At 45.3% G+C, this 26,622-nt stretch overlaps 1 protein-coding gene and 1 non-coding gene across 4 annotated transcripts; both read right to left on the bottom strand.

The window, feature by feature from the left end:
- Nucleotides 1-313: 313 nt before the first annotated feature.
- Nucleotides 314-497, bottom strand: LOC115869030. Its single transcript, XR_004045948.1, has one exon. It is a non-coding gene; the product is annotated as a U2 spliceosomal RNA (small nuclear RNA).
- Nucleotides 498-12,763: 12,266 nt separating this feature from the next.
- On the bottom strand, nt 12,764-26,254 carry TFE3 (transcription factor binding to IGHM enhancer 3). 3 transcript variants are annotated; one of them, XM_045288315.1, is made up of 11 exons: nt 26,064-26,150; nt 24,240-24,285; nt 23,519-23,632; nt 21,495-21,733; nt 20,686-20,931; nt 20,493-20,597; nt 18,655-18,772; nt 18,235-18,291; nt 17,997-18,072; nt 14,788-14,935; nt 12,764-14,339 (listed from the first exon to the last, which is right to left on the bottom strand). In XM_045288315.1, the coding sequence occupies exons 4-11, from the start codon at nt 21,711-21,713 to the stop codon at nt 13,899-13,901; spliced, it is 1,410 nt and encodes a 469-aa protein (XP_045144250.1). In that variant the 5' UTR covers nt 21,714-21,733; nt 23,519-23,632; nt 24,240-24,285; nt 26,064-26,150; the 3' UTR covers nt 12,764-13,898. The 3 variants fall into 3 exon arrangements, with proteins under 3 accessions (XP_045144250.1, XP_045144251.1, XP_004713209.1); XM_045288316.1 differs by having other exon boundaries at nt 21,495-21,798; nt 26,064-26,100; XM_004713152.2 differs by lacking the exon at nt 24,240-24,285 and having other exon boundaries at nt 21,495-21,798; nt 26,064-26,254.
- Between the last annotated feature and the right edge of the window lie 368 nt (nt 26,255-26,622).

The following is a 26,622-nucleotide window of genomic DNA, read 5'->3' as shown; positions in this document are numbered from 1 at the left end:
CAGACGCAAACCCAGTGTTCCACGAAATTATGCAGTTGTCCTCTGCGGCTTTTGAAACCAGCTATGAATTCCGACCCATGTGCACTCCGTTAGTCATTTCAGGTGGGCTGTGTTTTGTTTGGTTGGTTGGTTTTGTTTCCTGGCCTACGTTATTCCCTCACATGCATGCTCTGATGAACACTCATCTGATTCCCTTTGAAGTTTTCTGAAATGGTTTCTCTCTGCCCCTTTCTCCTCCTTGGCACCAGTTCTGGTGATTCTACTGCTGTTGCTTTCCCTAAAGCCTTTGCTCGACCTCCTCAACCTCTGTGCCATGATTTCCTGACATGCGGTTGTTTCTGTGATACCAGGTTGCTGTAGCGGGTAGACAGATCAAGCTCCTAGTTCATCTACCTGTTCCAAAAGTCCATTTTATATCTTGCCCTTGGAGAGAGGATGCATCAGATATTAAACTGATAAGAACCCATATACCCTTGATCTTAGCCAAATGTTGATTTTTGTTGCTTCATATCTTTTGTATGAATCTGTCTCGTTTGGTTGAAAGCTAAGTTTCCTTATTGCTTGTTTAATTTAATAGCTCTATCCACTACTGAGAAAGTGCTGTTAAGATTTCCAATTATGATTGTAGATTTCCCCAATTCTCTTTGTTGCCTTTTGTGCTTTGTATTTTATGACATGTATTATTAAGTTTCTTATGCACTGGTGATGCTTTGTCTTCCTGATGAATTCACACATTTATCATCACCAAATGGTAACATCTATTGCCTTTAAGTATTTTGTTCAACTTTCTTTAGCTTAGTACTTGTTTGTCTCTCTCTCTCTCTATATATATATATATCTATATATATATAGATATATATATACACTTTTTTTTTTCCTTCTGTGTTAACTTTCAAACTCTCTGTATTTCTTCTGTGGACAGACAGCATATAGTTGGGCCCAGCAACATGCCAAGCCATATTGGAGCCTGAGGCAAAAGTAAATATATACACCTCGTATACATACTTTTGTATATTTTATAATGTTTCACAGGATATTAAAGACATTGGAAATAATTGACAAATTGAGAAGTAAGTGATTATTTTCTGGTTAAAAATTTCACACCTGAAGCTACTTTGATAATTTTGGGGGATAATTTTTCATATCTTCATTTTGAATGTAAATGTAGGTCTAAAATTTCCTGCATTTTTATTGGTATCTACTTTTTCCATACTAATTGGTATACTGATTCAATAATTAGTACAGTTTCAATGTCTTATATTTTTCTTTTATTTTCAAATTCAGGAAATACTATGTTCAAAATTTATGCTAAAGATGTCCATTCATCATAGATTCTTTTATAAAGCTACTTTATCATGTTATATGCAAAGAGATAGGCCTTCTAAGAAGCTACTTCTATATAGTCATGGCTTTTTGTGTGTGATAAAATACATATGATGTAGAATTTATCACTTTTGGGGTGAAAATATGTACAACAGAACATATACCAGTTCAACCATTTCCACCTGTACAATTCAATGACATTGGTTACATTCTCCAAGTTGTGCCACCTTTCTCAATCTCCTCTTTCAAATAATTCACCATTAATATAAATTCGGGTTACCAGGAGTGGGAGGGAGGACAAATGGAGGAGTCTTTATTTAAGGGGCCCTGAGTTTCTGTTGATGATGTTAGAATAATTTGGAAACAGATAATGGTGATAGTCACATGACTTGGTTAATAAAATGAATGTCACTGAGTTGTCCATGTAAAAGTGTTGTTTTATATGTAATTATATATATTAGCATTAAAAGAAAAATATTTTGTTTCTTTTACTCTCAATATTTCAAATTTAACATGATTTCCCAAAAGCATTGGGGATAGCTCTAACCTTTCATATAGGAGACTCCAGGCTTAATTCCTAGCCAAAGCACCTCAAGTGCAGCTATCACCTGTCTGCACGTTCCTGTGATGTTGCACAAGTTTTAACGGAGCTTCCAGACTGAGGTAGACTAGAAAGAAAAGCCTAGTGATCTGTTTCTGAAAAAGCAGCCAATGAAAAGCCCTATGATGCACAATTTGGTCCCATTGTGCATGCGCTGAGGGTCAACACAATGACAGCTAACAACAACAAATTCATTTTGAGTTTTTTAGATAAATAAGATCCAGATCCCTTTTCACTATTGGCTATATTACCAACATTATAATGACCTATAGGTTCAACTAAGCTTAGAAACATGTTATCATTTGGACTTCCAGTAATTCATGAGATCCTCTAAAAGGTTAAAAAAATTGCAGAAAACTCAACAATATTTAAATTACTACCAAAATACTTGACCATTTTTTGTCTCTCAAATTTTGTTGCCTTCTACAAAACATCATCTATTAAATATGCTTGGATATATATTTTAAAACACTTATTTTAGAAAAACATCACAGTAAAAAATAGAAGTTTCATGGTAACAAATGCTTCAAATGTTGAGATTTTTATTTGTTGTGAATGTTTGATTCTACTGTATTACTGCTAAAAAGTATACATGGCAAACAAAATCAAGACAAGAATAAGACCAGAGTTCTGTGGAGTTAATGAACCAGTCAGGACTATTCAACTTGCCATTAAAACATCTTTTTTTTTTTTTAAAGCAGTCATTTGAAAATCTTAGACCAGTGGTTCTAATGCCGTGACTCTTTCATACAGTTCCTCATGTTGTGGTGACCCCCAACCATAAAATGATTTTCGTTGCTACTTCATCACTGTCATTTTGCTACTGGTATGAATCATCATGTAAATATCTGATACGCAGGATGTATTTTCATTGTAACAAATTGAACATGATTAAAGCATAGTGATCAGTCACAAAAACAATATGTCATTATATATTGTGAAATAAATGAAATTTTGTCTTGAAGCATGGTGCAGCATGGGTAACAGTCTTCATGCTGGGTATTCGTCTGTGGGCGGATCTGCATGTGGGCCAACCCGTCTGGAGACAGATAGAGGAGTGGTGTCTCGGTTCCTAAGACCATGGGAAATATGAGTTTTCCGATGGTCTTAGGTGACTGCTGTGAAAGGGTCATTCAACTCCCAACAGGGTCGCGACCCACAGGTTGAGTACCGCTGTCTTAGACCATTATGTGAAATATTCTGTAGAATCAGCTTGTCCTTGGTCAGGTTCATTTATGAACAACATTGTTTTGTCAGAAATTTGTTGTCGTCAAGATGGGGATTAGTAAAAGATTTTTCAAATGGCATGTTCTGAATTCCTTGTTCACAGTCATGCTATGAGTTCCTGAAATCTCTAACATTACCTTTATTCAAAGAAGATTCTTTAGTTTAACTTTGAATTAGATTGGTAATTCTATTCCAATAATGTAAAAAATGGTAAGTGCTCCCTGTAATTTTGATCTATTTCTGCACATATTTTTCTTTTTCCATGAACCTTGCACCACCTATCTATTTAGATGCCATATTTGTCTGGATTTTTTTTATTATAAATTTAAAAGATATTTATTTATAAGAAAGAGCTTTATATACAAGAGCAATTGAATATTGAGAAAACATCCCAGCCCAGTCCAGATCAAGCCCATAAGTCTGATATTAGCCTACATGTCAGATAAAGATATTTATTTTTATTAATAAAAGATTTCCTTAACATTTGATCAAATATAACATGTAGTCTATATGTAATCACATATGAATGAACTGAAGATTCAGAAATTATAATATTTAATAATCAAGTATCATAGGATATAAAAACCAATCATTATGCACAGTGGGGGAAAAAAGATGCACAAAGATTCCTGTCAAATTTGCTAAAAAATAAGCAGTGAAAAATAATTTATTCTAAAAGTAAATAATGTCATGTTGTGTGTGCCACTGAGGCAATTCCTGCTCCTAGTGACCCAGGGGCACGTCACCAGATCTTTCCTCCTGTGGAGCAGCGAGCTGATGGTCTAAAACCGGCAGCTGACCTTTTGGTTAGCAGGCAAGTACTGAAACTTTGCACACACACCCCCACCCTCAAATGAACCATTGCATTCTAGCTGCTTTTGACCTGTATCGACTCTGTAGGATGGACAGAGTCGAACTGCTCCTCAGGGTTTCCAAGGCTGCAAGCCCTTTTGGGAGCAGACATAAGGGAACGGCTAATTTGGTTAACAAACCAATGCTTAACCAACAGTGCCATCAGGGCCCCTATTAGTGAGCCACCAAAATAAATAAATAAAAGCAAAACTCCACTGCCGTCAAGTCATTCCAACTCATAGCGACCCTATATCGGCTTTAGGAGACTACATCTTTATTTTTATTCTTTAAACATTTTTATTATTGAGAGTTAATACATATATCATATCATTCCATAGTTCAATCACGTCAAGCAGTATTGTACAGTTGCTGTCACAATCTTTATAGGAGCAGACCAGTCTCATCTTTCTCCTAGGAGGCTGGTGGGTTTGAACCATAACCAATGCTTATCCCACAGTGCCAGTAGGCCTCCTTAAAAGACAGTATTCAACCTTCCACTCTGCAGCCAGAGGATCATGGGGGCACGGAGCCTCAATGACTTAAAATAATATACTTTAATAATAATAATATACTTTTCACAAATGAAATTTGATCAAATAGCAAACATTTCCTGAAAGAACAAATTTCCCTCAGGGAGAAAAACTACCATAAAGCATGTATTCACTTAAAACAATGCTAAGATTTGTGAAGTATATTAATAAATAAAACGTTGTTATTTGCCTAAGTGATTTTAATAATAGTTTTAGAATCACATAAATAGTATTTGTATTAAAGTGAAACTTGTCCCTTTACCTTGTAATCCTATAAATTGCAGCTACAAACAATGGAACAAACTTGTCAATTTCCTTCAGGATAGACCAATGGCTGTCAGGAGAATTACAAGCGAGCAGTGGGTTGTTTTTATTAATGTCATTGAAACTCCTTGACCCCATGATTCTCTGGATTGTGTAAGTAAAAGGTTGAATTCTGTCTTTATATAAAATGCTGCGCATCATGGACTGCTTTGTATTATCTTTAATTTTTTAAATGTCACATTAAAATATAATTTATCTTGATTATTGAGTTTTGTGGCACTCCTTAAATTTTTTATCCAATTCTAATCCTGGCTCTTATTGGGTGTTGCTTTTCGTTTTTCGTGTTGAAAATAATTGCCTTGTAAATATTGTTGTTGTTGGTAGGTGCTGTCAAATCAGTTGTTCTGAGCAAAACAGCAGCTTGTCCTGTGCCCTCCCCACAACTGTCCCTGTGCTTGAGCCCACTGCTGCAGTCCTGTGTCAGCCCATCTAAGCCACCACTTGTCTGTTCATTCGTTGTACTGCGGTGGCCAGTGTGTGGCTGTGATGCTGTATCACTGGTCTTTCAAACGCCAGCAGGGTCACCCAAAGTGACCAGGTTTCAGCAGAGCTTCCAGACTGAAAAACAGACAACAAAGAAGGGCGCCGCTGTCCACTTCTGTGGAATTAGCCACCGAAATGCACTATGTTATCCCAGTCTTGGCTTTTCAGCTATACAACTTCTCATGATTTTCCTCAGTGGCTGCTTTGGTGATCACAGAAGGTAGACTCAAGTTATCCCAGTCTGTGAGTATGGAAAGTTAATATTGTACCATTTCACATAAGATAGAAGAAACCTTTGTGACAGGATAATCTTCGTTTGCCAAATTCTATCCTTTGTAGTATTTTAATGCTATAAAATAATAAAGACCTTTATTAAACAAAAAACCATCAAAATGCAAACCCCTTGTTTCTCACCGTCTCCTCCATCGAGGTGTACACACTTCTGAAGGCATCGTTTCCATCTCGAATCCTTCCTGAACCCTTGATTCAGACCACATAAAATGACGCTTTTGGCATCCTCTTATCGGGTGGCTTTTAAATCAGCGGTTCTCAACCTGTGGGTCGAACGACCCTTTCACAGGGGTCACCTAAGACCACCGGAAAACACATATTTCCGATGGTCTTAGGAACTGAGACACCGCTCCTCTATCCTTCACCAGGCAGGCCCGCCCATAGGCAGATACGCCCACAGACGAGTACCCGGCGTGAAGACTGTTACCCATGCTGCACCATGCTTCAAAACAAAATTTCATTTATTTCACAATATATAATGACATATTGTTTTCGTGATTCATCACTATGCTTTATTCATGTTCAATTTGTAACAATGAAAATACATCCTGCATATCAGATATTTACATGACGATTCATACCAGTAGCAAAATGACAGTGATGAAGTAGCAACGACAATCATTTGATGGTTAGGGCTCACCACAACATGCAGAGCTGTATGAAAGGGTCGTGGCCTTAGGAAGGGTGAGAAGCACTGTTCTAAATAGTCTTTGAGTTCTGGGAACAAAAAGAAGTGTGAAGGGATCAGAGCAGGGCTGCAGGGTGGATCGGTTAAAGTTTCCTAAGAAAATGCTCATAGCATAGCCCTTACTACACTCAAAGAATGAGGGGGTACATTATGCCGACGAGGGAAAACATTCTTGGCACAATGTCCCTGGTCTTTTTCTAAACAATGCGGTTTTTCAGTTTTCTTCATAATAAGTCCCTATGCTCATCCTGTTTCCTTTGAGAAAAAAAAAATCGATCACGTTTACCCCATTGCGATCCCAAAACACAGTTGCCATAACTTGCTAAGCTGACCCTTCTGTCTTGAGTTTAACTGGCCTAGCAGATCCCCTCAAAGCACTGTTTTGATCGGACCTTCTTTTCCCCGGTAAAATGAGATTAAATGTATTACTGGGAGAACTTGTTGACAGCCAGACACTGATCACAAAGCCATGTCGGATAAACACATTTTGTTTGGACTAAACCCATGCACGTGTAAACTGGAACTGTAGTTGGAACACCTTTGAACTCATCCCCACATATTACAGTTTTGTTGTTGTGAGTGGCAGTCTAAGACTCCTTGAAGAACAGAACTAAGCCTTGCCAGTCCTGGGCCAGCTTCATAATCACGGTATGGTTGAGTCTCTTGGTATGGCCACCGTGACTTTTGATTGCCTCTCAACCTAGGGGCTCGCTCATCCTCCAGCACTCGTTCGAACTGTTGTCCTTTATAGAGTTTCCATTGGCTAATTTTCAGAAGCAGATTGCCAGACCTTTCTTCCTTCTCTGCCCTCACCTGAAAGCTCTGCTGACACTTGTCCACCATTAACGGCGCTGCTGGTATCTGGAATATCAGAGCCATAGTTTCCAGCATCAGAGCAACATGTGCGCCACCATGGTATAACAAGTTGACAGCCCAGTGGTGGGTATTACACACCTATCCCTGTCCCACAATACCCACACAACTTGATCGATCAATGGTTATGAAAGCAGCAGTCAAGAGACCAAATGACGCACTGCATTGGGAAAATCGACTGTACAAGATTTCTTTACAGTGTTGAAGAGCAAGGATGTTACTTTAAAGACTAAGGTGAACCTGATTCAAGCCACGGTATATTCAATTGTATAATATGCATGTAAAATTGGATCATGAATAAGGAAAACTGGGAAAGAATCAATGCATTTGAATGATGGTGCTGGCCAAGAATGTGGGAAGTCCCGTGGACTGTGAAAAGAACAAACAAAGCTGTCTTGGGAGAAGCATAGCCAGCCTCGTCCTTGGAGCACGGACGGGGAGACTTTGTTTGACATACTTTGGTCATGTTATCATGGGAAGAGAACAGTCCCTGGAAAAGGACATCATGCTTGGTAAAGTAGAAGGGAAGCAAAACAGAGGAAGCCCCTCAAGAAGATAGATTGACACAGTGGCTGCAATAGCGGACTCAAACATAATGATGGCGAGGATGACCCAGGACCAGCCACAACCCTTCGAAGGTCGCTGTGAGTCAGAACCTATTTAACAGCACCTAACAACAGCCCAAACCAAACCAAAGTCACTGCCATTGAGTCAATTCTGACTCACAGCGACCCTCTAGGACAAGGCCGACCTGCCCCTGTGGGTTTCGGAGACTAACTCTTTACGGGGGTAGACAGCAGCCTCCTCTTATACCCGCTGAGCAGCTCAGTGGCTTCAAACTGTGGACTTTGCAGTTAGCAGCCCAAGGGTAACCACTTCACTACCAGGGCTCCTAAGAGCAACCGCAAGTGTGTGATCTAGCTGAAAGGTGATATGCAGAAGTAATTTCAGTTCAACAGTTAACGAGTCTCTCAAAGACATAGTCTCCGGGGTTCCTCTAGTCGCACCTGGTCTAGCGAGTCTGGAGTTTTAAATAATTTTAGTTTTCTCCTGTTCTATCAGAGTCCATCTGTTGTGCTCCAACTAAGGTGTAGAACAGCACACAAACTTTATGAACTCTATTATGCCAATTTCCCAAGCTGTCCCATGATCCTAAGCTTTCAAACCCAGCCAACCAATCCTGTGACATGTTTGGTTATGTTGGAGAGGTTTCCAGAACTGTTCTTGCTATATTCTTTGAACACACATAATCTTTGTATCCACATATACCTATAGTTCCACCTATGCATACATGCACGCATACCTATATGACCACACACACATCTTTTGGTGGCGGTTACTGTTGTTTCAAAATTCTATATGTTAAAGCATTTACCCCAAACACCTCTCCTAGTCTTATGCAATTCTTTGCAACATCATTTACCTGGGTCAAATTCTGTCTCTGGGCAACTAATTAGGGGCGTTGGGATTTGCTGACCCGCAGAGCTAGAGCTGAGGGTCTTGGGGTTGAGGCTTACAGAGGAGTGGCATTCTTTCACAGCCCTAAAAGAGCTTTGTAATATTGTCTGAACAGGGAAGAGACCAGGCCAAGGGGCTGGGGCACAGCAGAGAAGAAACTGTCCTGACTGAACAACTGGATCCTGAACATTTCTCACCCGTTCGCTTCCCTAGCTGTGGGAATCATCATCAAGGTCGGTGTGGCTGTTGGAGAGAATGACTGAATCCAGCCACAGAAGTCAGAGTGCTGTGTGAAGGATGGCTGTCGTCAGAGTAGGATTTAAAGGGATGGAGGTGCCCTCTGCTTTGTGGTGAGTGGCCTTGGACCTCAGAGGAGGTTAGATGTGCCCCCAGGCCTTTTTCTCACTGGCCCTTGCCCATTTTTCACAGCGTGGTCTTTTGGCTGTTGAAAATTTTAACGTAGACACTTTTGAAGAGTCTTGATCAAGGTTTTTGTGGGGTTTTTTTTAGGAGGTCTGTCAATTGGGGTGTGTGTGATATTTTCTCATGGTGAGAATGGGGTTCCATGCTGTGGGGAAGAGCCCTTCTCAGTGACACACAATACAGGGTCTTCTTCCTGGTGAGACCAACTAGCACTCCTCTCTTGCTCACGTCGGTGCCTGCCAGGGCTCCTAGGACGTACCTTGCACTTTCCACACTCAGTGGAAGGCTGGCACAACTGGGAGGATATAATCAATGTCACTGAATTTGACATGTCTGAGTGATGGAGATGGTATGCTTTATTATGTGCATTTTCACCGCAGTAAACTTGGAGAGAAAATGCAAGTTGTTAAGTTCAACTCACATTCAAGAAGAGGGGAATTAAGTTCCACCTCTGGGAGGGAGGAGAATAAAATCTTCAATATATATTTCATATGTTTTGCCTTAAACCTCTGCCCACGACTTTTACCATTCAGTGGCTCTTGCCTGCAGCAATGATTACCGTGGCTCTCTGATGGCATTTTTCTCTTGCCCTCATTCCTTCTAGATGTTTTATTTAAGTGTGAACTGTCCCTGGGTGGCACAAGTGGTTAAGCAACGGGCTCCTAGCCAAAAGGTAGGTTGTCTGAATCCATCGGGTTTCAGCCATGAAAGAAACGCCTTCTGAAAGGACACAGCGATAAACTCTCTGGAGCAGTTTGACCCTGAAATACATGGGGTTGACATGGCAACTGATTTGGGTTTTGTTTTTTTGGTTTTGTCACTTCTGGGTTGACATTAATTCCTGTTAATACTACAACACTTAATCATTTGCACCATCCAGGGACTCTAGCATTTATTTATTTCACCATATAATTTATTTATGCAAGTATGACCCATAAGTATTTTCTTTTCTTTTTAAAAAAAATTAATTATTTTATTGAGGGCTCGTACAACTCTTATCACAATCCATACATCCATCCATTGTGTCAAGCACATTTGTACATTTGTTGCCATCATCATTCTCAAAACATTTGCTTTCTACTTGAGCCCTTGGTATCAGCGCCTCACTTTCCCCCCTCCCTCCTCTTCCCCCCTCCCTCATGAACCCTTGATAATTTATAAATTATTATTTTGTCATATCTCACTGTCCGACGTCTCCCTTCACCCACTTTTCTGTTGTCCATGCCCTAGGGAGGAGGTTATATGTAGATCCTTGTAATCGGTTCCCCATTTTCACCCCACCCTCCCTCCACCGTCCTGGTATTGCCACTCACACCACTGGTCCTAAAGGGATCATCCGTCTTGGATTCCCTGTATTTCCAGTTCTTATCTGCACCAGTGTACATCCTTTGGTCTAGCCAGATTTGCAAGGTAGAATTGGGATCATGATAATGGGGGGAGGAAGCATTTAGGGCCTAGAGGAAAGTCGTAGGTTTCATTGTTGAGTATTTTTTATTTTTTGGACCCAGTTGTCATATATATCTCTATCTCTCTATCTCTCTATCTATCTCTCTATCTATCTATCTATCTATCTCTCTATCTATCTATCTATCTATCTATCTATCTATCTATCTGTCTATCTATCTTTTCATCTATCTATCTATATAACACAATTGTCTTTTTTCCCCTCTTAGTTACTAAAATGGTTTCAGCTTTAGCCATGGAGAACTCATTCCAGTTAACCCCTGATGACATACTCCCATCTTTCTTTTAGATCTTTTAAAATTTAATGGCACTGAAAGACTACAAGATGTTCCAGACTTATCTCATATTTTCTCTGCCCCAGGCTTAAAATTGGCCATTTCTCCAAGGAGACCTGGTTCTTTTTATTGGAGAATGGTATTTAGCAACCAAGATCTGAACATTAGATATTCTCATTGCCTTGGGATATCATAGTTTCTAGGAACTATCAGAGTAAACCTAAGAAGCCATGACAATTAATAAGGAATGCATCCATGGTACATAGCTAAGATGGCCCCATTTACTGATATTCATAGTCTGTGTACTCTCCTGCTTCGAAGTACCTTGATTCTAACCAACTTAAAAAAAAAGCCTCAACATATCACTTCCATGATTAGCCTACAGAAAACTGTTAACTTTCATTGCTAAGTGTCTCTCTTTTGCTGGCTTTATTGAAGCAAAACAATCATACTGAAAGCTACCTCACAGGAAAACACACAGCAAAGAACTGAGGGTGCATGCCTCTGATAGCCAACGAGGAACCCAGGCTCTCCACTCAGTGGACTACAGAAAGAAAGGAATCTTGTTCATAGTTCTGGGAGCCTGGAAGCCAATCCCTCCCAATCCCTTTCAGATGAGTCCTCAACCTTGGCCCACACCTTCAGAGATGGCACCCTGGTGAGAAATAGAGGACTGAAATAGAGGACTCAGCTAAACTGTCTTATTTGTGATTCTCAAAACCTGGGTGATACCTATGTTGTGAGCAACTAAGTTTGTGGTAATCAGTTACAGGTAAACTAATCCTAGAACAACAAAAAAGACTGAATGAAAACAGTGAAATCCAAATAAAGTTTGATGTTGATATTGTGTCAAATGCTATTTTCTTGGCATTGATAACGCTACTATGGCTTTATGTTTTATGTAAGATGTGAACATTAGGGGAAACTGGTTGATGGGCAGAGCCCTGTGACACTGCCTGGTAAGCACTGGACTGCTAATCACAAGGTTGGCGGTTTGTGGTTCAAACTCACCAGTTGCTCTGGAGAAAGCTGAAGCTGGCTGCTCCCGTGGAGATGTGCAACTTGGGAAGCCCTGTGTAGGGCCCTTATGAGGCAGAATGTACCCGATGGAGGTGGGTTTGTTTTTGTTTGGGGTAATGGGTGTGGGAACTCATTAAATGTCCAACTCTTCTGTAAATTGAAAATTGCTCGAGAACAAAAAGATAAATAATACTGGACATTACCTATTAGAGAGCATAGCAAATGTGAGGAGAATAAAAGAAAAAAGGAAGCCACCAGTCTAGCGCTGGAGACCCTGAGCAGCAGGCTTTAGGGAAGTAGCAGTAGTGACAAGTTAGCAATGGGCAGTCGATGGGATCCAAGCCCTCAGGGGGGTCAGTGTCTGGTCCTTTCTCGGGGGTCACAGTCTGATTGAGGGTTCCAGGAATATTGTTTTTCTCAGCCTTCAAGATTCTTTCCTGTGTTCACTTCCCACACATGTTCCCTGAAGATGACAGCTCCACAAGCAACTTGCTTGCCCCTTCCTCTACCTTTAAGGTACAAGGTCTGCCATTTCCACCATCTGGGAACCCCTGCAATTGCTGCCAGTTGTTATCTATCCGTTTTAAAAGTAAACTTTCACGAACATCTCCTGCTCCGTCTTTGCAGTGGCGATTGTTCACATCAGAGCCTTGACTTACCTAACTTTACAGGTTAGCACTTTCCTTGTTTACTAGCTGTGCATTTTCTGAACTTACTTCAATCGCAGGCCACGTCTGGACACTTAAGACGGGCATTAAACTCGCCACCTCATGATTAATATACATCAGCTAACTGAGTTTGGTGAAACACTTTTAGTAGTTAATGACTTGTTTTAAAGTACCAACTACTCCTTTTTACAAGTTGCTTTTCTCAAGGCCTCTTGTATGGGGTAAGGTGCTCACTGCATAGTTGAAAACAAGGACAGGAGACGTTTTGCCAAAGTAAAAAGCGCATCAAACACGCCTACCATTTATTGTTTTAATCACAAAGCTACAGACTTCTCATTATACCCTCTTGGGGCCTAGGCCCAGCTGATAACCTTGGGTGTATGTGGTGAAAGAAGTGGGGTGGAGGGGTATGTTTCTTGATAACTCTGATTGAGGGGGTGGATTCCACCAAATGGAGAATTGGGTGGGGGCCAGAAGTTGGGGATGAGAAGGGTGGGAATCGTTCCCCCACTCCTTATCATTTTCCAAAAAGATATCCCTCAAGGAAGGGGGGCAGAAATCTGCCCCAGGGTCAGGACCTAACAATAATCTAGCAATGTCAGTCCACGAGATTTCAAGGTCTGTCCTCTTCTCCAATAGGTTAGGTTGGGCTGGTCCCAGGTTAACGTGGGGGAGCTCTAAGGACCACTGCTTCTTAACGTGGGATGCTTGGATGGGATGTTGCTAAGAAAAGAGGGGAGGGCTGTGACCTACATGTGAGGTGGCCTGATCTTACTGATTCCTTCTTGCCTGAAGTACCTGTGCTGTGCTGTTCCAGTATACAAGGGATAGACCTGTCTGACTCAATTTCTAGAAGGTAGGAACAGAGTTCCCAGGAGAAGAGGAGAGCGCTTCAGCCTTACTTCTTTCTTTGCCTGAGCGGGGGGGTGGGGGGGTGGGGGTGGAGGTGTCATGGGGAAAGCGCTAGTCCCAGGGGTAGACCTCCATCATTTTTCATTCTTCCTCTTGGACTGGTGATTACAAGAGAAGCAACGGAGTAGCATCCTGAGACTATCTCCCAGGAGGCCTGGCTAGGGCTGTTCCTGGGGGGTAGGGGCAGGATCTCATCCTGTCTCCCTCCCTCATCTGGGCCAGCCAGGGCAGATCCGATGGGGTACGTGGACACCATCAAGTCTGAAATAACGGTGCTGGGCTGTTCCTTTTGGGGAAGGGCTAGGACTTCACCTGACTCCTCCACTTGGCCTGCTCAGAGGTGGAGCCTGATCTCCTCTCTGCTTCCCCCAGAAAACCTGGGCAGGGCAGTCTCATGAAGGGGTGGGGGCAAAGGCAGGGCCTCATCCTGCTTGGTTGGTCCTCCTTTCCTGGGTAGGAAAACTTCAGGGCAGGGGAGAGGCCTGATCAGGACTCTTCCTCCATGCTGAAGCTGCTGCGGCGGCTGCTGGCCTTGGACACAGCAGGGGACACTGAAGAGAGCAGGGGGTCAGATGCAGCCCGAAGTGGGGACAGTGTGCCTCCCGCCAGGCCCCCCACTATATTTTCCTCCTCCTCCTCCATCAGAATGTCCTCCAACCCGAGGTGGAAGGGTCCCCCCAGGTCCCCCAGGTGGTCGCTGGAAAAGTGCAGGTCCAGAAGGGCATCCGAGGGTGGCGCGGGGGGCTGCTGATGGGGTGCATTCGGGGCAGGTGCCCCCGCCACATGAAATGTGCCTGGTTGGCCCTCCTCTTCAACATCCAGCTGCTCTGGTTTGAGGCTATCAGAAACGGAAGTTGTGGCCATGGAGAGTAGCCCTGGAGCGGGTGGTACTGGCAGACCATGGATCTGAGCCTGTAGTTCTAGCTCCTGCAAAAGAGTAAGGGGTGCGAAGCCAGAGAAGATGGGATTCGGCATCCCTCAGAGGTAGGAGTGTAATGGTTAAAGATAGGCTTCCTGGGTTCAATTCTGCCATTGCTACCCACTACTTGTCCAAATTTAGGCAAGACACTTAATATCCATAAGCCTGTTTCCCAATTTGTAAAATGGGTATGATAATACACCTTCTCGCACAAGTGGTTGTAAGGACTAAATGAATTAATGCGTGTAAAACTCTTGTTACTGTGCACGGCCCAAGAAAAATGCTTTAAAATGAGTTAATATTTTTAATTATTCTGGTTGCTGTTATGATCATTACTTAGCAGCAGCATATGAGTCAGGGAAGCCGGGGATCCCCCCAGTATGCTAGAAGAGAAATTCAGGTCTGTCTTTCTCTGCCTGCCTGCCTTGCCCAGATCAACATCTCCTCCCTCCAGACCTGAATTCGGAGCTGCAGGCTCCGATTGGCCTGCTCCAGGGATCGCTGCCGGCTCTCCAGGTCCTTGGAACGCTGTTGCTCCTTCTGCAACTTGCGGATATAATCCACAGAGGCCTTCAGGATGGTGCCCTTGTTCCAGCGCATCTCCCTGTGTAGCCCGAAGGGGACGAAAGAGGCAGTGTTGCACATGGCCTTTCTCGGGAGGGAACCACATCAGGTAGGTAGACCCCACCACTACATGCCTAGAATTGAGGTAGGGGTACATCAAGGACATAAAATGCGCAGATGGGAATATCCTGCCTGGAACCTTCCAATGGTGCCCACAATACCCCAGACCCAAGATTACCCCCTCTGCCCTAACCTCAACCTCGGACAGCTCACCTGTTACCTAACCAAACCCAAATCAGTGGCCGTTGAATCAGTTCCAACTTATGATGATCCCGTGTGTGTCAGAGTAGAACTGCGCTCCATGGGGTTTTCAATGGTTGATTTTTTCAGTAGATGACCAAGCCTTTCTTGGGAGGTACTTTTGGATAGATTGCGGAGCACTTTAACTGTTTATGCCATCTACGGAATCCACCACTTGCCTCCCTCCCTCTAATTCACCTCAGGATGGCCACACTGGTCTCGCAGTGTTCTTTCAACATGAAAAAGAATTCTCATCTCAGGGTCTCTGTTCTGGTTCCGCCCTTTACTTGGAACACTCTTTCCCCAGATATTCCTATGGCTCCCTGCCTTTCATCCTTTATTCAACTGCTTCCTTGTCATCACTTGAGGCTTGCCCTGTCCCATGCTCCTCATCCCAAATGATAACCCTCCTGTTCTGGATTGAACAATGTCTACCCACCCCCACCTCACCCCCCAAAAAAGGGATTTGTTGAAGTCCTTTCCCCCATTCCTGTGAACATGACTTTGTTTGGACATAGAGTCTTTGACAGTGTTATCAGTTACCACGCTGGGTCCTGATTCAATAGGAACGACTCTTTATAAAAAGAGAAGGCGCAGAGAGACACAGGGGAAAGACAGCCAGGTGAAGATGCACTGATACACCAAGGAATGCCTTGAGCTACCTGAAACCCGGAGAGACAAGGAGGAGCCTTTACAGAAATCACGATAATGCTAATAGCCTGAATTTCAACTACCAGTCTCTAAATCTGGAAGACAAATGTCTAATTGTATAAGCTACCCAGTTTGTGGTATTTTCTTACAGGAACCTTAGGAAATGAATACAGATTTTGGTACCGAAGTGAGGTGCTGCTATAACAAATACCTAAAAGAAGTGGCTTTAGAATTGGGTAATGGTTAGAGGCAAGAAGAATTTTGAAGTACTCGGTAGCAACTGCCTAAACAGCTTGGAGGTTGTTGGTAGAACAGGGAAGCTGATTCTAATGAGGTATCAGATATAATTGAAGAGGGCTGTGGGGAAAGCTTCTGTCATCAAGAACAGAATGTCGCTGGAAATATGGACATTAAATGTGCTTCTGGTAAAACCTTAAAGGAACGAATGGACATGTTATTAGATAATGGAGGAAAGGGGATCTTTGTTATAAAGTGGGCAAGGACTGGGCTTTGTTTTGTGTTTGAGTGTTTTCTGGAAAACGGAACCTGAAAATTTAGCACATTCTCAGCTTATCTGTATTGTAAAACTAGAGAAAGCGTGTTCTGGAAAGAGCACCAAGGGTGTGGGTGGACAAACATTTGCTAAAGAGCTCCAATCAACCATCTCAGGCAGCTTAGACTGAAGGGAACAAAATTAAGCAGCGCTATTAGATTACTGGGATCCTCAGAAAAAGAAAAAAAGAAAAACCTAAAACGCCACTCACACTCAGTGCTGTGGAGTCCATGCTATCCCTACAGGGGCAGAGTAGAACAACCCCTGTGAGTTTCTGAGACTTCAACTCTTTACAGAAGTAACAACCCTCAACTTTCTCCCTCGGAGCAGCTGGTGGTTTCAAGCTGCTGACCTTGCGGACCACAGCCAAATGCATGGCCACTGCAGCTGCTTGCCCAAGGAAAGGGAAAGGTAATATTTACAATCCTTATAGCATCGTGATACACAGGGGCTTGAAAAGTGGTGGAAAATGGAATGAAAAGACAATGGAAGTGTCCCATGAAATTTGGAAGCCCTTTGATATTTTGGAAGCATAAACTTGTGCTCTAAGATTCACAGATCCACCAATGGGATGGAGAGGAGTCTTGCCCTAATAGCCAGAGTTGCACATCCGTGACTGATTCAGATGATAAGATTTTGGACTTACGAATGAATATGAATATAGTTTGCATTTGGAAAGGACCTGAACATTTTTTGGGTGGCGGTGCGGCAGAGGATAGACTGACTGTTAGGGATCAAGTGTCCTCTCCCCAAAATATGTTGCTGTCCCAACTTCTGGTTCTATGGACATGACCTTGTTTAGAAACAGGGTCTTGAAATTGTTGCCGGTTAACACGAGGTGAACAATGCATCTCCACAGCAAAGAACATTTGGGGGCTACCAGAAGCTGAGAAGAGACTTCCCCAGAACTGTGAGACAATACATTTCGGTTCTTTAAGGCACCTACCTTGTAAAATTTTGGAAACTAATTTACCTCCCCGATATGTCCCTAATATGTATCACTTCCTTTCTTGACTCTTCTCTATACTAATTCTCTCAACATCTCATGAATTTTACTTATTTATCTTTCTTGCTGTCGGCTTGCCTTTACAAGGCCAGGGGTTTTGGTCTGTTTTGCACCCTTTGTTATCTGCAGGGTCTAGAATAGGGCTTAACACAAAGCAAAAGCTCAATAAATTCTTCAACAAATAAACAACCCAAACGAATACACTGTCACTGAGGCAATTCCAACTCACAGCAGCCCTATAGGACGGAGTACAAACTGTCCCACGTTTCCCCCACGCAGCGGGACGGTGGCTTTGCATAGCCAATCTTTAGGTTAGCAGCCAATTGTTTTACCACGACGCCACTAAGGCTCCTTTCAATCAATAAAGAACGTACTAAATAAATAAGAAACCAAGTGCATCATATCAAATGTGGACCGCATGAGCCACATGATCATGCACTTAACATTTTAGTTGGAGACAATGAGGGGCTACAACTCGGCTGAGGGGGAGGCAAGCTGGGTGAGAAAGGCCCACCTAGGAAACAATTTGGAGGAACAAGATCCCTAGTCCACACCCCCACTGGTCTGCTATTCCCAGTAGCCCAGACTTACGGGTCACTGGACTTGGGGATGAGGGTGCCCAGTTCCTTGATCCTGTCGTTAATGTTGAATCGCCTGCGACGTTCGACTTTGATGAAGGGGGGAGAAAAAGAGTGGGAATGAGTCATCAAGAAGTGCAGGTGGGAGGAGAGAAATGGGGGATTGAGGAGGCTCTTGTCGGAAAGGGGCTCTCCAGAAGGGGGTGGAGGGGTTCCGAGGAAGGCAGGGCTGCACAAGCTCTCTCACTTACTTAGATTGTGATTGTCTTTCTTCTGCCGTTCTTTCAAAAGGGCTTTTGCCTCCGTTTCTGGAAGAGAGTGCGGGGTGGTCAGGGCCTCTGGGTGTAGGAAAGAGGGGAACGTGGACAGCTGCTGAGGTAGGGTTTGGTGGACAAAGGCAAGAGGAAGTGACTTAAAAAAAAAGTGCTAGTCTTTACTGTTTTGTCAAAGCCCAGATGACATGCCAGTTGTTAAAAACCAAGATGAGAGGCTAGGAGAGGAAGTGGGCTTAACAGCAGGACCGAGGGCCATGTGGAAAAAGAGCGCTCACAGCTACTTTCTGTCTGATTAAACTACTTCTAATGCAACCAGGCCCACTCGTACACCTGATAGACATGGCGCTCACCTCGGGGTACATGGTGGGCTTATGGTGCCGTGACCCTGGAACTCACCAGAGATCTCCCGTTTGATGTTAGGTAGCTCAGCTGGGCAGGAGTTGCTGACAGTGATGGCTGGTGTGGCCACATTCTGATTACTGTACACATCTAGAAGATTCCCTGACACAGGCAACTGGGAATAGGAGGAAAGAGAAACAATCAGTTGGAACATACCCCAGGTCACTCCCTTCCTCAGAACCAGGTTCCTGACACCCTCCACAATCCCAAAGAGGGGACCTACTAACCCAGGGATTGGCTGGCTTAGCAAAGAAACTCTACTTTTTCCCTCAAGGGAAACAAGGCAGTCCAACAGGGAAAAGTGGACCTACTATGATTTTCCAGGGAATGGACCTGTCTGGTTTGCTCATCACCGCCACCCCACCACAACCTCTCAGCGACCTCTAACAGTCCTCTCCTAAACCTCAGGATTGGCTCTGTGGAGAAATGTTGGAAAACCAATATTCTTAGGTTTGTCTGTCTTTGCTCCGATGCAACATTAGCTACTCCCAGGCCTACATTACAATACAGCGTTTTCAGAATACTTTGACCCAATCTGCTTAGACCTTGATCAAAGCAATATTCCACCCAAAATCTGGCCTCCTGCAGTGTTCCAACGCAACCTCCAGTCTTTTGCTGTGATCATTAGGTGTATGGTGTGTGGGCTCATGCTGTCCTGACTCTGGGTCAGACTTTAATGCCTCCGGGCACAGTTTGAGCTGAGGTTTTCTTTTCCACCTACTCAAGTGGAACTGCTGTTAGGTCTGCTTGGAGAATTTCCTCTCCTTTGTACTTTCTTGCGTATACTCCCAAGATAGCTCCTCACACTGACTCAGCATACTTAATCCCACTTCTGGATGCAAACCCCCCTCCCAGTTCTGATCAACGGGTACCATTTTCATATCTGCTTCTATCCTCTTGATAAACTGGGGGTGGGGGGGAGGGAACCAAAGTTACAGCTACATATGTTCCAAAGCAAGTTATGAGCTTCTTGGAATGTTCTAAAATCAGGATGTTGCTATTTTTTTAATGAATCATTTTAGTGGGGGCTCTTACAGCTCTTATAACAATTGATATGTTGATTGTATCAAGCACATTTGTACATATGTTGCCATCATCATTTCTAAGACATTTTCTTGCTACTTGAGCCCTTGGGATCAGCTCCTCTTTCCCCCCCTCCCTCCCCCATCCCTATGAACCCTTGATAATTTAGAAATTATTTTTATTTTCATATCTGCTGTCTCCCCTCACCCACATTTCTGTTGTTCATCTCCATGCGGGGGGAGTGTTATACGTTGATCATTGCGATCAATTCCCCCTTTCTCCCTCCTCCTTCCCCCCACCCTCATGGTATCGCTACTCTCAATAACTATATCTCGATACATCCCTTGTTCTACAAAGTTTTATCAACTCTCTAAAAGTATCCAACCTTGTGGTACAAGCCATGGCAAGTTCCTTAGTATAGTTCAACCACTTGTTATATCCCATACCATGTTTTGAGACTTGTAATGTTCCCATCTACATAGTCTAAGTATGTCTAAGTGATCTGGATTCTTGAGTACATTCAAACTGCTACAGGATTCCCACTTCTTGGTACCTCCCAAGTTCTTTGGGACACCTGAATATTTCCATGAACTCTCCACCTTGTATATATCACCCTCTATAAGGAGGCCTATCTCTTGATACAGTTCAATGCCAAGTCCAAGAGCACTGGGAGGCCCCATTCTTTTCATAAGGGCTTATCCTCAGTACAATCCAAAGCAAGGGTCTATCTATACATGAGCAGCAGTAAATGAGGTCTCCGTGATAAAAGGATACCCTACTTTTCAGACTAAGCCCGTGTCTTGGGGGCTCACCGTGCTGGGGAGCTGCAAGGCTGCAGTGCCTCCAGGCAAGTAACCGAGCATCTCATCATTGTAACTGGATTCCAGGCTGATGATCTCATCAATGACATCATCGATCTGGGGGAAAATGGAAATAGGGATTAGAAGATATTGAGGGAAGAGTAGGGAAGGAAGGAGGGAAGGAGGGTTTTCTAAGGCTACTCACTTCCTTCTCTGAGCTGGAGCCTATGGTGAGCAGTGCCATGGGGCTGTTGGGAGCGCTGCCTGCAGGGCCAGTAGCATGCACAGCCTCAGGGGCAGGGTGCGGCTGGGCACTCGTGGGCCCGGGTGGTGGGTTGAGGGCCTGGGAGGCCAGCTTGGGTCCAAGTGTGGTAGACAGGTACTGTTTCACTTGTTGTCGGCGTGCCTGCTGTAGGTGGTAGCGTGTTGGGTTTTCCAGATGAGTCTGCACCTGAGGGATCAGGGGGAGGGGCAAAGTAGAACAAACCTCAGAGGGACAACTCTGAGCCTCCACCTGACCCCCACATTTCCCGTGTCCCCAGTTTCTCCTAAGATCTAGAGTCCTTTCTCAGAAATCTCTCACTCCCAAGAACCATCCATGGAGTACTCTCAGTGCCAAAAGAACTCTTAATATATCACACATGAGGGGCTTCCGCCAAAGTCACGGAAAAGTTCAAAGTCCTTTCATTCAGTCCTTGCACAATTGTTGAAGCCCCATGTACAAGCAGCTCTTCCTACAGCCACGTCACAGACCTCCAGACCCATTCGGAGGGTTCACAACCCTTCATGGTTCCCCAAGACATCTTCACGGCCTCAAGAACCCCTCCGGACCTGACAGGAACCCCTTAGGAATTCTAGCCACAATAGGACATGAGCGCAATCCATTTGTAGCAGGGCCTCAGCTCGCCCTTAGAGACCCTAGGGCCTTACCCCAAAGCCAGGAGAGTTCCCAGACCACCCCCAGCCACTCAGTCTCCAAGAGACCCTTCCCATGGTCTCCAGATCTCACCTTACCTTGAGTACCTCCCTGGGCACCTGAGCAGGGGGAGGGCGACTCAATGTGTGGCCCCCAGCAGAGACACCAACCACAGAAATGGCAGGAGAGGCAGGTGCAGGGCTGGGGAAGGGAGCGGCAGCAGCCTGTTCCCGCCGCTCACGCCTCTCCTGCTCCTGGGCTTGGGCCCGCATTAGCTGCTGACGCAGCAAGACCCTTGAAGATGATGACGATGACATGGCAGGGGTCCTGGAGCCCCCTGCAGAAGACGATGCAGAGAGTGTCGCTGGAGTGGCTGGTGTGGCCTGTAGTGATATTGGGAGGCTGTGGATGGGAAATATGGGGCCACAGGTAAGCTAAAAATCTCAGCCCAAGCCTAAGGAGTCATACATAGGGTTATGGAAAAGACAAGACCCAGGCTTGTTTGCTGTCTTGGAAGGCTATAGTATAGTGGTGGGGACACATAGGGAGCAGACCAGGTCCCAGCCCTCAGTTCTTAGAGGTGGGCCCCGGATTTTGGTCTGTTCACATACGGAGGGAGGATGTCCTTGCTCAGCTCTGGGTGAGTGGGTTTATCCTATTTGAAGACAAGTCGAAGGAAGCAAGATTGGGCCTGTACCTGTAGAATGTTGGTCCCGAAGAGTTCTTTTTTAATCATTTTATTGGGGGCTCGTACAGTTCTTATCACAATCCATCCATACATCCATCCATTGTGTCAAGCACATTTGTACATTTGTTGCCATCATCATTCTCAAAACAGTTGCTTTCTACTTGAGCCCTTAATATCAGCTCCTCATTTTCCCCCCTCCCTTCCCGTTCCCCCCTCCCTCATGAACCCTTCATAATTCATACATTATTATTGTTTTGTCATATCTTACACTGCCCGACATCTCCCTTCACCCACTTTTCTGTTGTGTGTCCCCCAGGGAAGAGGTTATATGTAGATCCTTGTAATCTGTTCCCCCTTTCTACCCCACCTTCCCTCCACCACCCCCTGGTATCGCCACTCTCACCACTGGTCCTGAAGGGGTCATCTGTCCTGGATTCCCTGTGTTTCCAGTTCCTATCTGTACCAGTGTACATCCTCTGGTCTAGCCAGATTTGTATGGTAGAATTGGGATCATGACAGTGGGGGGAGGAAGCATTTAAGAACTAGAGGAAAGTTGCATGTTTCATCGTTGCTACCCTGCACGAAGAGTTCTTAAATCCAATTTAGGGCATTTGTTATGCCCAGAATTCTTGGAATGGGCATCAGGGGAAGCCCTGGGGCAGTGGTTCTCAACCTTCCTAATGCCGCAACCCTTTAATACAGTTCTTTGTGTTGTGGTGACCCCCCCACCAACCATAAAATTATTTTCGTTACTATTTCATAACTGTCATTTTTCCACTGTTATGAATCGGGCGACCCCTGTGAAAGGGTTATTCAACTCCCAAAGGGGTCGTGACCCACAGGTTGAGAACCACTGCCCTAAGGTCCTCTGGTTCCCCTCTCTGGGGCTCTAGTCCCAGAGGCTGCTAGTCAGTCTTGAATATCGGAGATTTCACAATCCTCTTTTCCTGCCCCTCTTCCAGGTCCCCTCCCCTCTCTTAGAGTTCAGGCCCCATGACTCAGCACATTTAGACTTCCAAAGCAAGGGGAATGAAGAAGGCAGCAGGGCTTCCTCAAGAGTGGGGGTGGGGGTGTTTGTTGAGTGTGGGAGGAGACTGAGCAGATGTTGTGGGTATAGGCTCTGCCCACCTGGGCCAAGTACTAGAATAGGCCCCGCCCAGTCCCTGAACACCTTAGGTGAGAAAACACTTGCACATGAATGTGTGCTCAGGTAGGAGATTGGGGCAGGGGTCTGGTAGAGATACCCGGGAAGGCATCTTAGGTTGGCTACCTGCTTTCCAGCATAAAATGCTCTTTCTAGCTTCTGTTTTCCCGGCTGAAAAAGGCAGGCTGGTGGGAGAATGGGCTGGACTGGTGTTAAGGGCCTGTGATTGTCAAGAGGGGACTGGTGGGCAGATGAACTGGAGGGAGTCCAACAGACAGTGAGTGGCTTACCTTGAGTGGAGGGGTAGGGGCTGGCTTTTGAGTTCGTAGAAGTTGTCAGGATCGAGGATGTTTTCTAATTCGATGTCAGCGACAATTCCAGATTCCGGAAGCAAAGAGTTCAGGCTGATGGGGAAGGTAGGAGTGATGGTCAGTGGTCAGAGAGACAGATAAGTAAGGGACGAGACAAGGGAACAGAGTGTACCCTCACAGTGGGCCACCCCACTTGGTACCATCACCAGGAATTCCCACATCCTCTCTCTTCACTCCCACATGCTCTGTATCACCCATCACCCCTTAATATTCAAAATAAAAAAGAATATCTGGATCACCCCCTCACACACACACACCCCATACTAACAATCACATGTAATAGGAACCTAGGTTTTAATTCAATAGAAATTCAGAATTTAGGAACTATGATTCATTTTACAGGATTCCGGACTTTGCATTCAGAACTCTCCCAGCCCCCACACATCCTACCACTTTCCTGATAGCTCAACATGAGCCCACGTTTGTGCCCCCCCCCACACAACATGTAGGGATGTCCTCCTGCATAACAGTCTATTGTAGCAACAAACAAACCCCCCCCCAAAAAAACCCTCAAAAAACAAAAACGGAATTCATCACAAAGAGGACTAAGGGCTGATTCACTCAAAATAAGGGTCAACTGCTTTGCAAAAATGCTTTCCTCCCCAGCCCCAGCCCGAGTGTATGGGACGCCAACACATACCCCAATCCAAAATGGAAATAGCAAAGGCTCCCCTCGCTCCAAGTGCCTGCATTGCCAAGAGGGAGAATTTGAATGGGTGATCCACTTTATAGGAGCATTCTTTTCTCAGTGGGAGGAGTCTTCCCAGCCCTCTCAGGGTTTTTTTTTTTTTTTTTGAGAGATCAACACACACACCAACACCAAGACCCACTGACACAAAATAAGAAGCCACATACATCCCTCCCTTTCAACTATCCCATGGCTGTGATGATCAATATACAGAAAGGCTCCTACTTAGCCTTCAATGTTGGGCATGAGAAATCTAGTTGTGAGTGTATGTACACACACGTTCACATGTGGATATACACAGCTTTAAATGCAAAGATTTTGAACCCTGAGAAATTGCAGAAATTGACAAGAATTCTTTCTCCCCTCCCCAAGGATCTGCCTGCCTTCCTCTTACCCTCAAATGGGGCCCTAAAACCACCCAGGAAGTTGGGAAGAGGAAGCCCAAGGAGCTGCTGAGTTCAGCACAAACCCCAGCAGAAAATAGTCAAAGCCCCCTCCCAGGCTCACACATTCTTTTCACAGACGTTGGAAAAGATGGGCGCTGCTGTGTGGGTAAGGATGCAGGCAGGGAGGGCTAGGGCTCCCAAGACGGTGGGTGGTGGATGGAAGTGAGGATAAGAAGAGGACCCACCCAAGGAAGGATGGTACAATCAGTGTTCATTTCTGCTCTAGGGAAAGATTCGAGATTATAGCCAGTGGCTGAGAGTGGTCAACTGAGAGGTCAAAATGAAAAAGAACAGGGATTGAGGAGAGGGATAGAGGGGAGGGCCCTAGGGCTGCCAAAGAGGCTAGGTCTGGTGGGGCCAGGAACAAGAAAGACCCTCCTCTGGTTCCCAAATAAGGTCTGAGTTCCGAGGCAGCACTAGCTTCATCCCCTATATGTACCTGCCTCCAAATCTGTCTTTAATGAGCTTCTGGTAGGGGACTTTACTCTACTACCTCTGGGATCTAACCCAGCTTGTGGGGGGCGGGGGGGGGGGCAGAGGGTTAGGGGATGTCCTGGTGATTGTTGCTTTTCTTGTGCACACAAACATAACACACACAAGGCTGGTCTCTGCAGCATACCGGAGATACCCCACATCTGGCCAGACTACTATGATCCCCAAACACTGCCTGCCACAACAAGCCACCGGCAGTCACCAAGCTCCAGGACCACTACTGTTAAGGGAATCCTGGAATCCCTTTCCTTTGGAATAGAATAGGAAAGAGATTCCAGGGCTCCCTTAAAATCAGTGTCGCACCTGATAATGTCCCCTTAAATGCATCCTTGACTCAAACCCCTGGCCCTGGAGTCCATTCTGACTCATAGCGACCCTATAAGGACAGAATCGACCGGTTTCATAGGGTTTCCAAGGAATTACATCTTTATAGAAGCATACAAGTCATATTTTCCTTGAGGGGCTGTTGGTGGATTCAAGCTACAGACCTTTAGGTTAGCAACCGGGCGGTTCAGGGAACCCAAATTCAGCCTCACCAGGATCTCCTCAAGTTGGGCTATCCCAGGCCAGTTTCAGAGCAGCCAATCACCAGAATCTATCCCTCCAGACCCAGTCAAGGGTCCCCCCACTGTGGCCCAGGTCCCTCCAATGCACTCCCCCGACTCCTTTAAACCTCAGTCCAAGCAGCCACCGCCGCCGAATCCCTTTGAGTGACCCCCCACCCCCACCCCAAGACGGGGCGCCCAACGTCCTCCAAGCCTAGGCCGAAGCTCTGTAGCCCTTACATCGGGCCCAGAGGAACCCCAACAAGCACTCCCAGCCCCAGGCGGCCCCGCACCTGAGCAGCTGAGCGGAGTCGGCCGACCTGCGGTCTTCCAACAGCACAAACACGGCTCGAGGGCCCTCTGCGCTGGTCTCTACACCGTCCCGGGTTGGCTCGGCTGCATGAGACATGACGCCCGGCACCGGGCGAGCCCTGCCATGCAGGTCGGGCCTCGGCCCGGTCCCCCTAACAAAATAAGAGTCCCCCTCCCCCCAGCTCGCTACCGCCTCCTCCCCAGCTAAGCCATGGAGCGAGCTCTGCGCGGGGCGGCGGCGTCGGGGAGATGGGATGGGCCGTGAGTCATCCCCCGCCCTGGACTGACCGACCCCCCCACCCCACCACCTAACCCCAGACGACCGCCTTCCTCCCCCTTGTCCTCTCCCCCTCCCTGCGCTGTGGAAACTCCACAGGAAGTGACCGCACTGGAGTGACAGCTCGTCTGTTTCCACCCTTGTAGGCTGTTGCCAATCGCTGTCCGGTGCTAGAGGCCCCGCCCTAAACCACGCCTCCAGAGCCGAGGGAAAACTAGATTCTTCCCACCTTCATTCCAAGAAGGCTGAAGGGGCATGTGGGC

Source organism: Echinops telfairi, unplaced genomic scaffold (assembly GCF_000313985.2).
Source record: "Echinops telfairi isolate 266 unplaced genomic scaffold, ASM31398v2 ScPeMD7_19;HRSCAF=73, whole genome shotgun sequence".
In the NCBI taxonomy this organism is placed as follows: domain Eukaryota; kingdom Metazoa; phylum Chordata; class Mammalia; order Afrosoricida; family Tenrecidae; genus Echinops; species Echinops telfairi.
The sequence above is the reverse complement of the archived record's forward strand: the minus strand, read 5'-3'. Positions and strand labels throughout refer to the sequence as shown.

What these genes read in the sequence shown, in the direction of transcription:
- TFE3 (XM_004713152.2), bottom strand. Translation starts at nt 26,179, where the DNA reads ATGTCTCATGCAGCCGAGCCAACCCGGGACGGTGTAGAGACCAGCGCA. An exon ending in GCTCCAGCTCAGAGAAGGAA is followed by an intron (nt 20,598 to 20,685) that starts GTGAGTAGCCTT and finishes ATTTTCCCCCAG; the next exon opens with ATCGATGATGTCATTGATGA. An exon ending in CCTTGCAGCTCCCCAGCACG is followed by an intron (nt 18,773 to 20,492) that starts GTGAGCCCCCAA and finishes TCCTATTCCCAG; the next exon opens with TTGCCTGTGTCAGGGAATCT.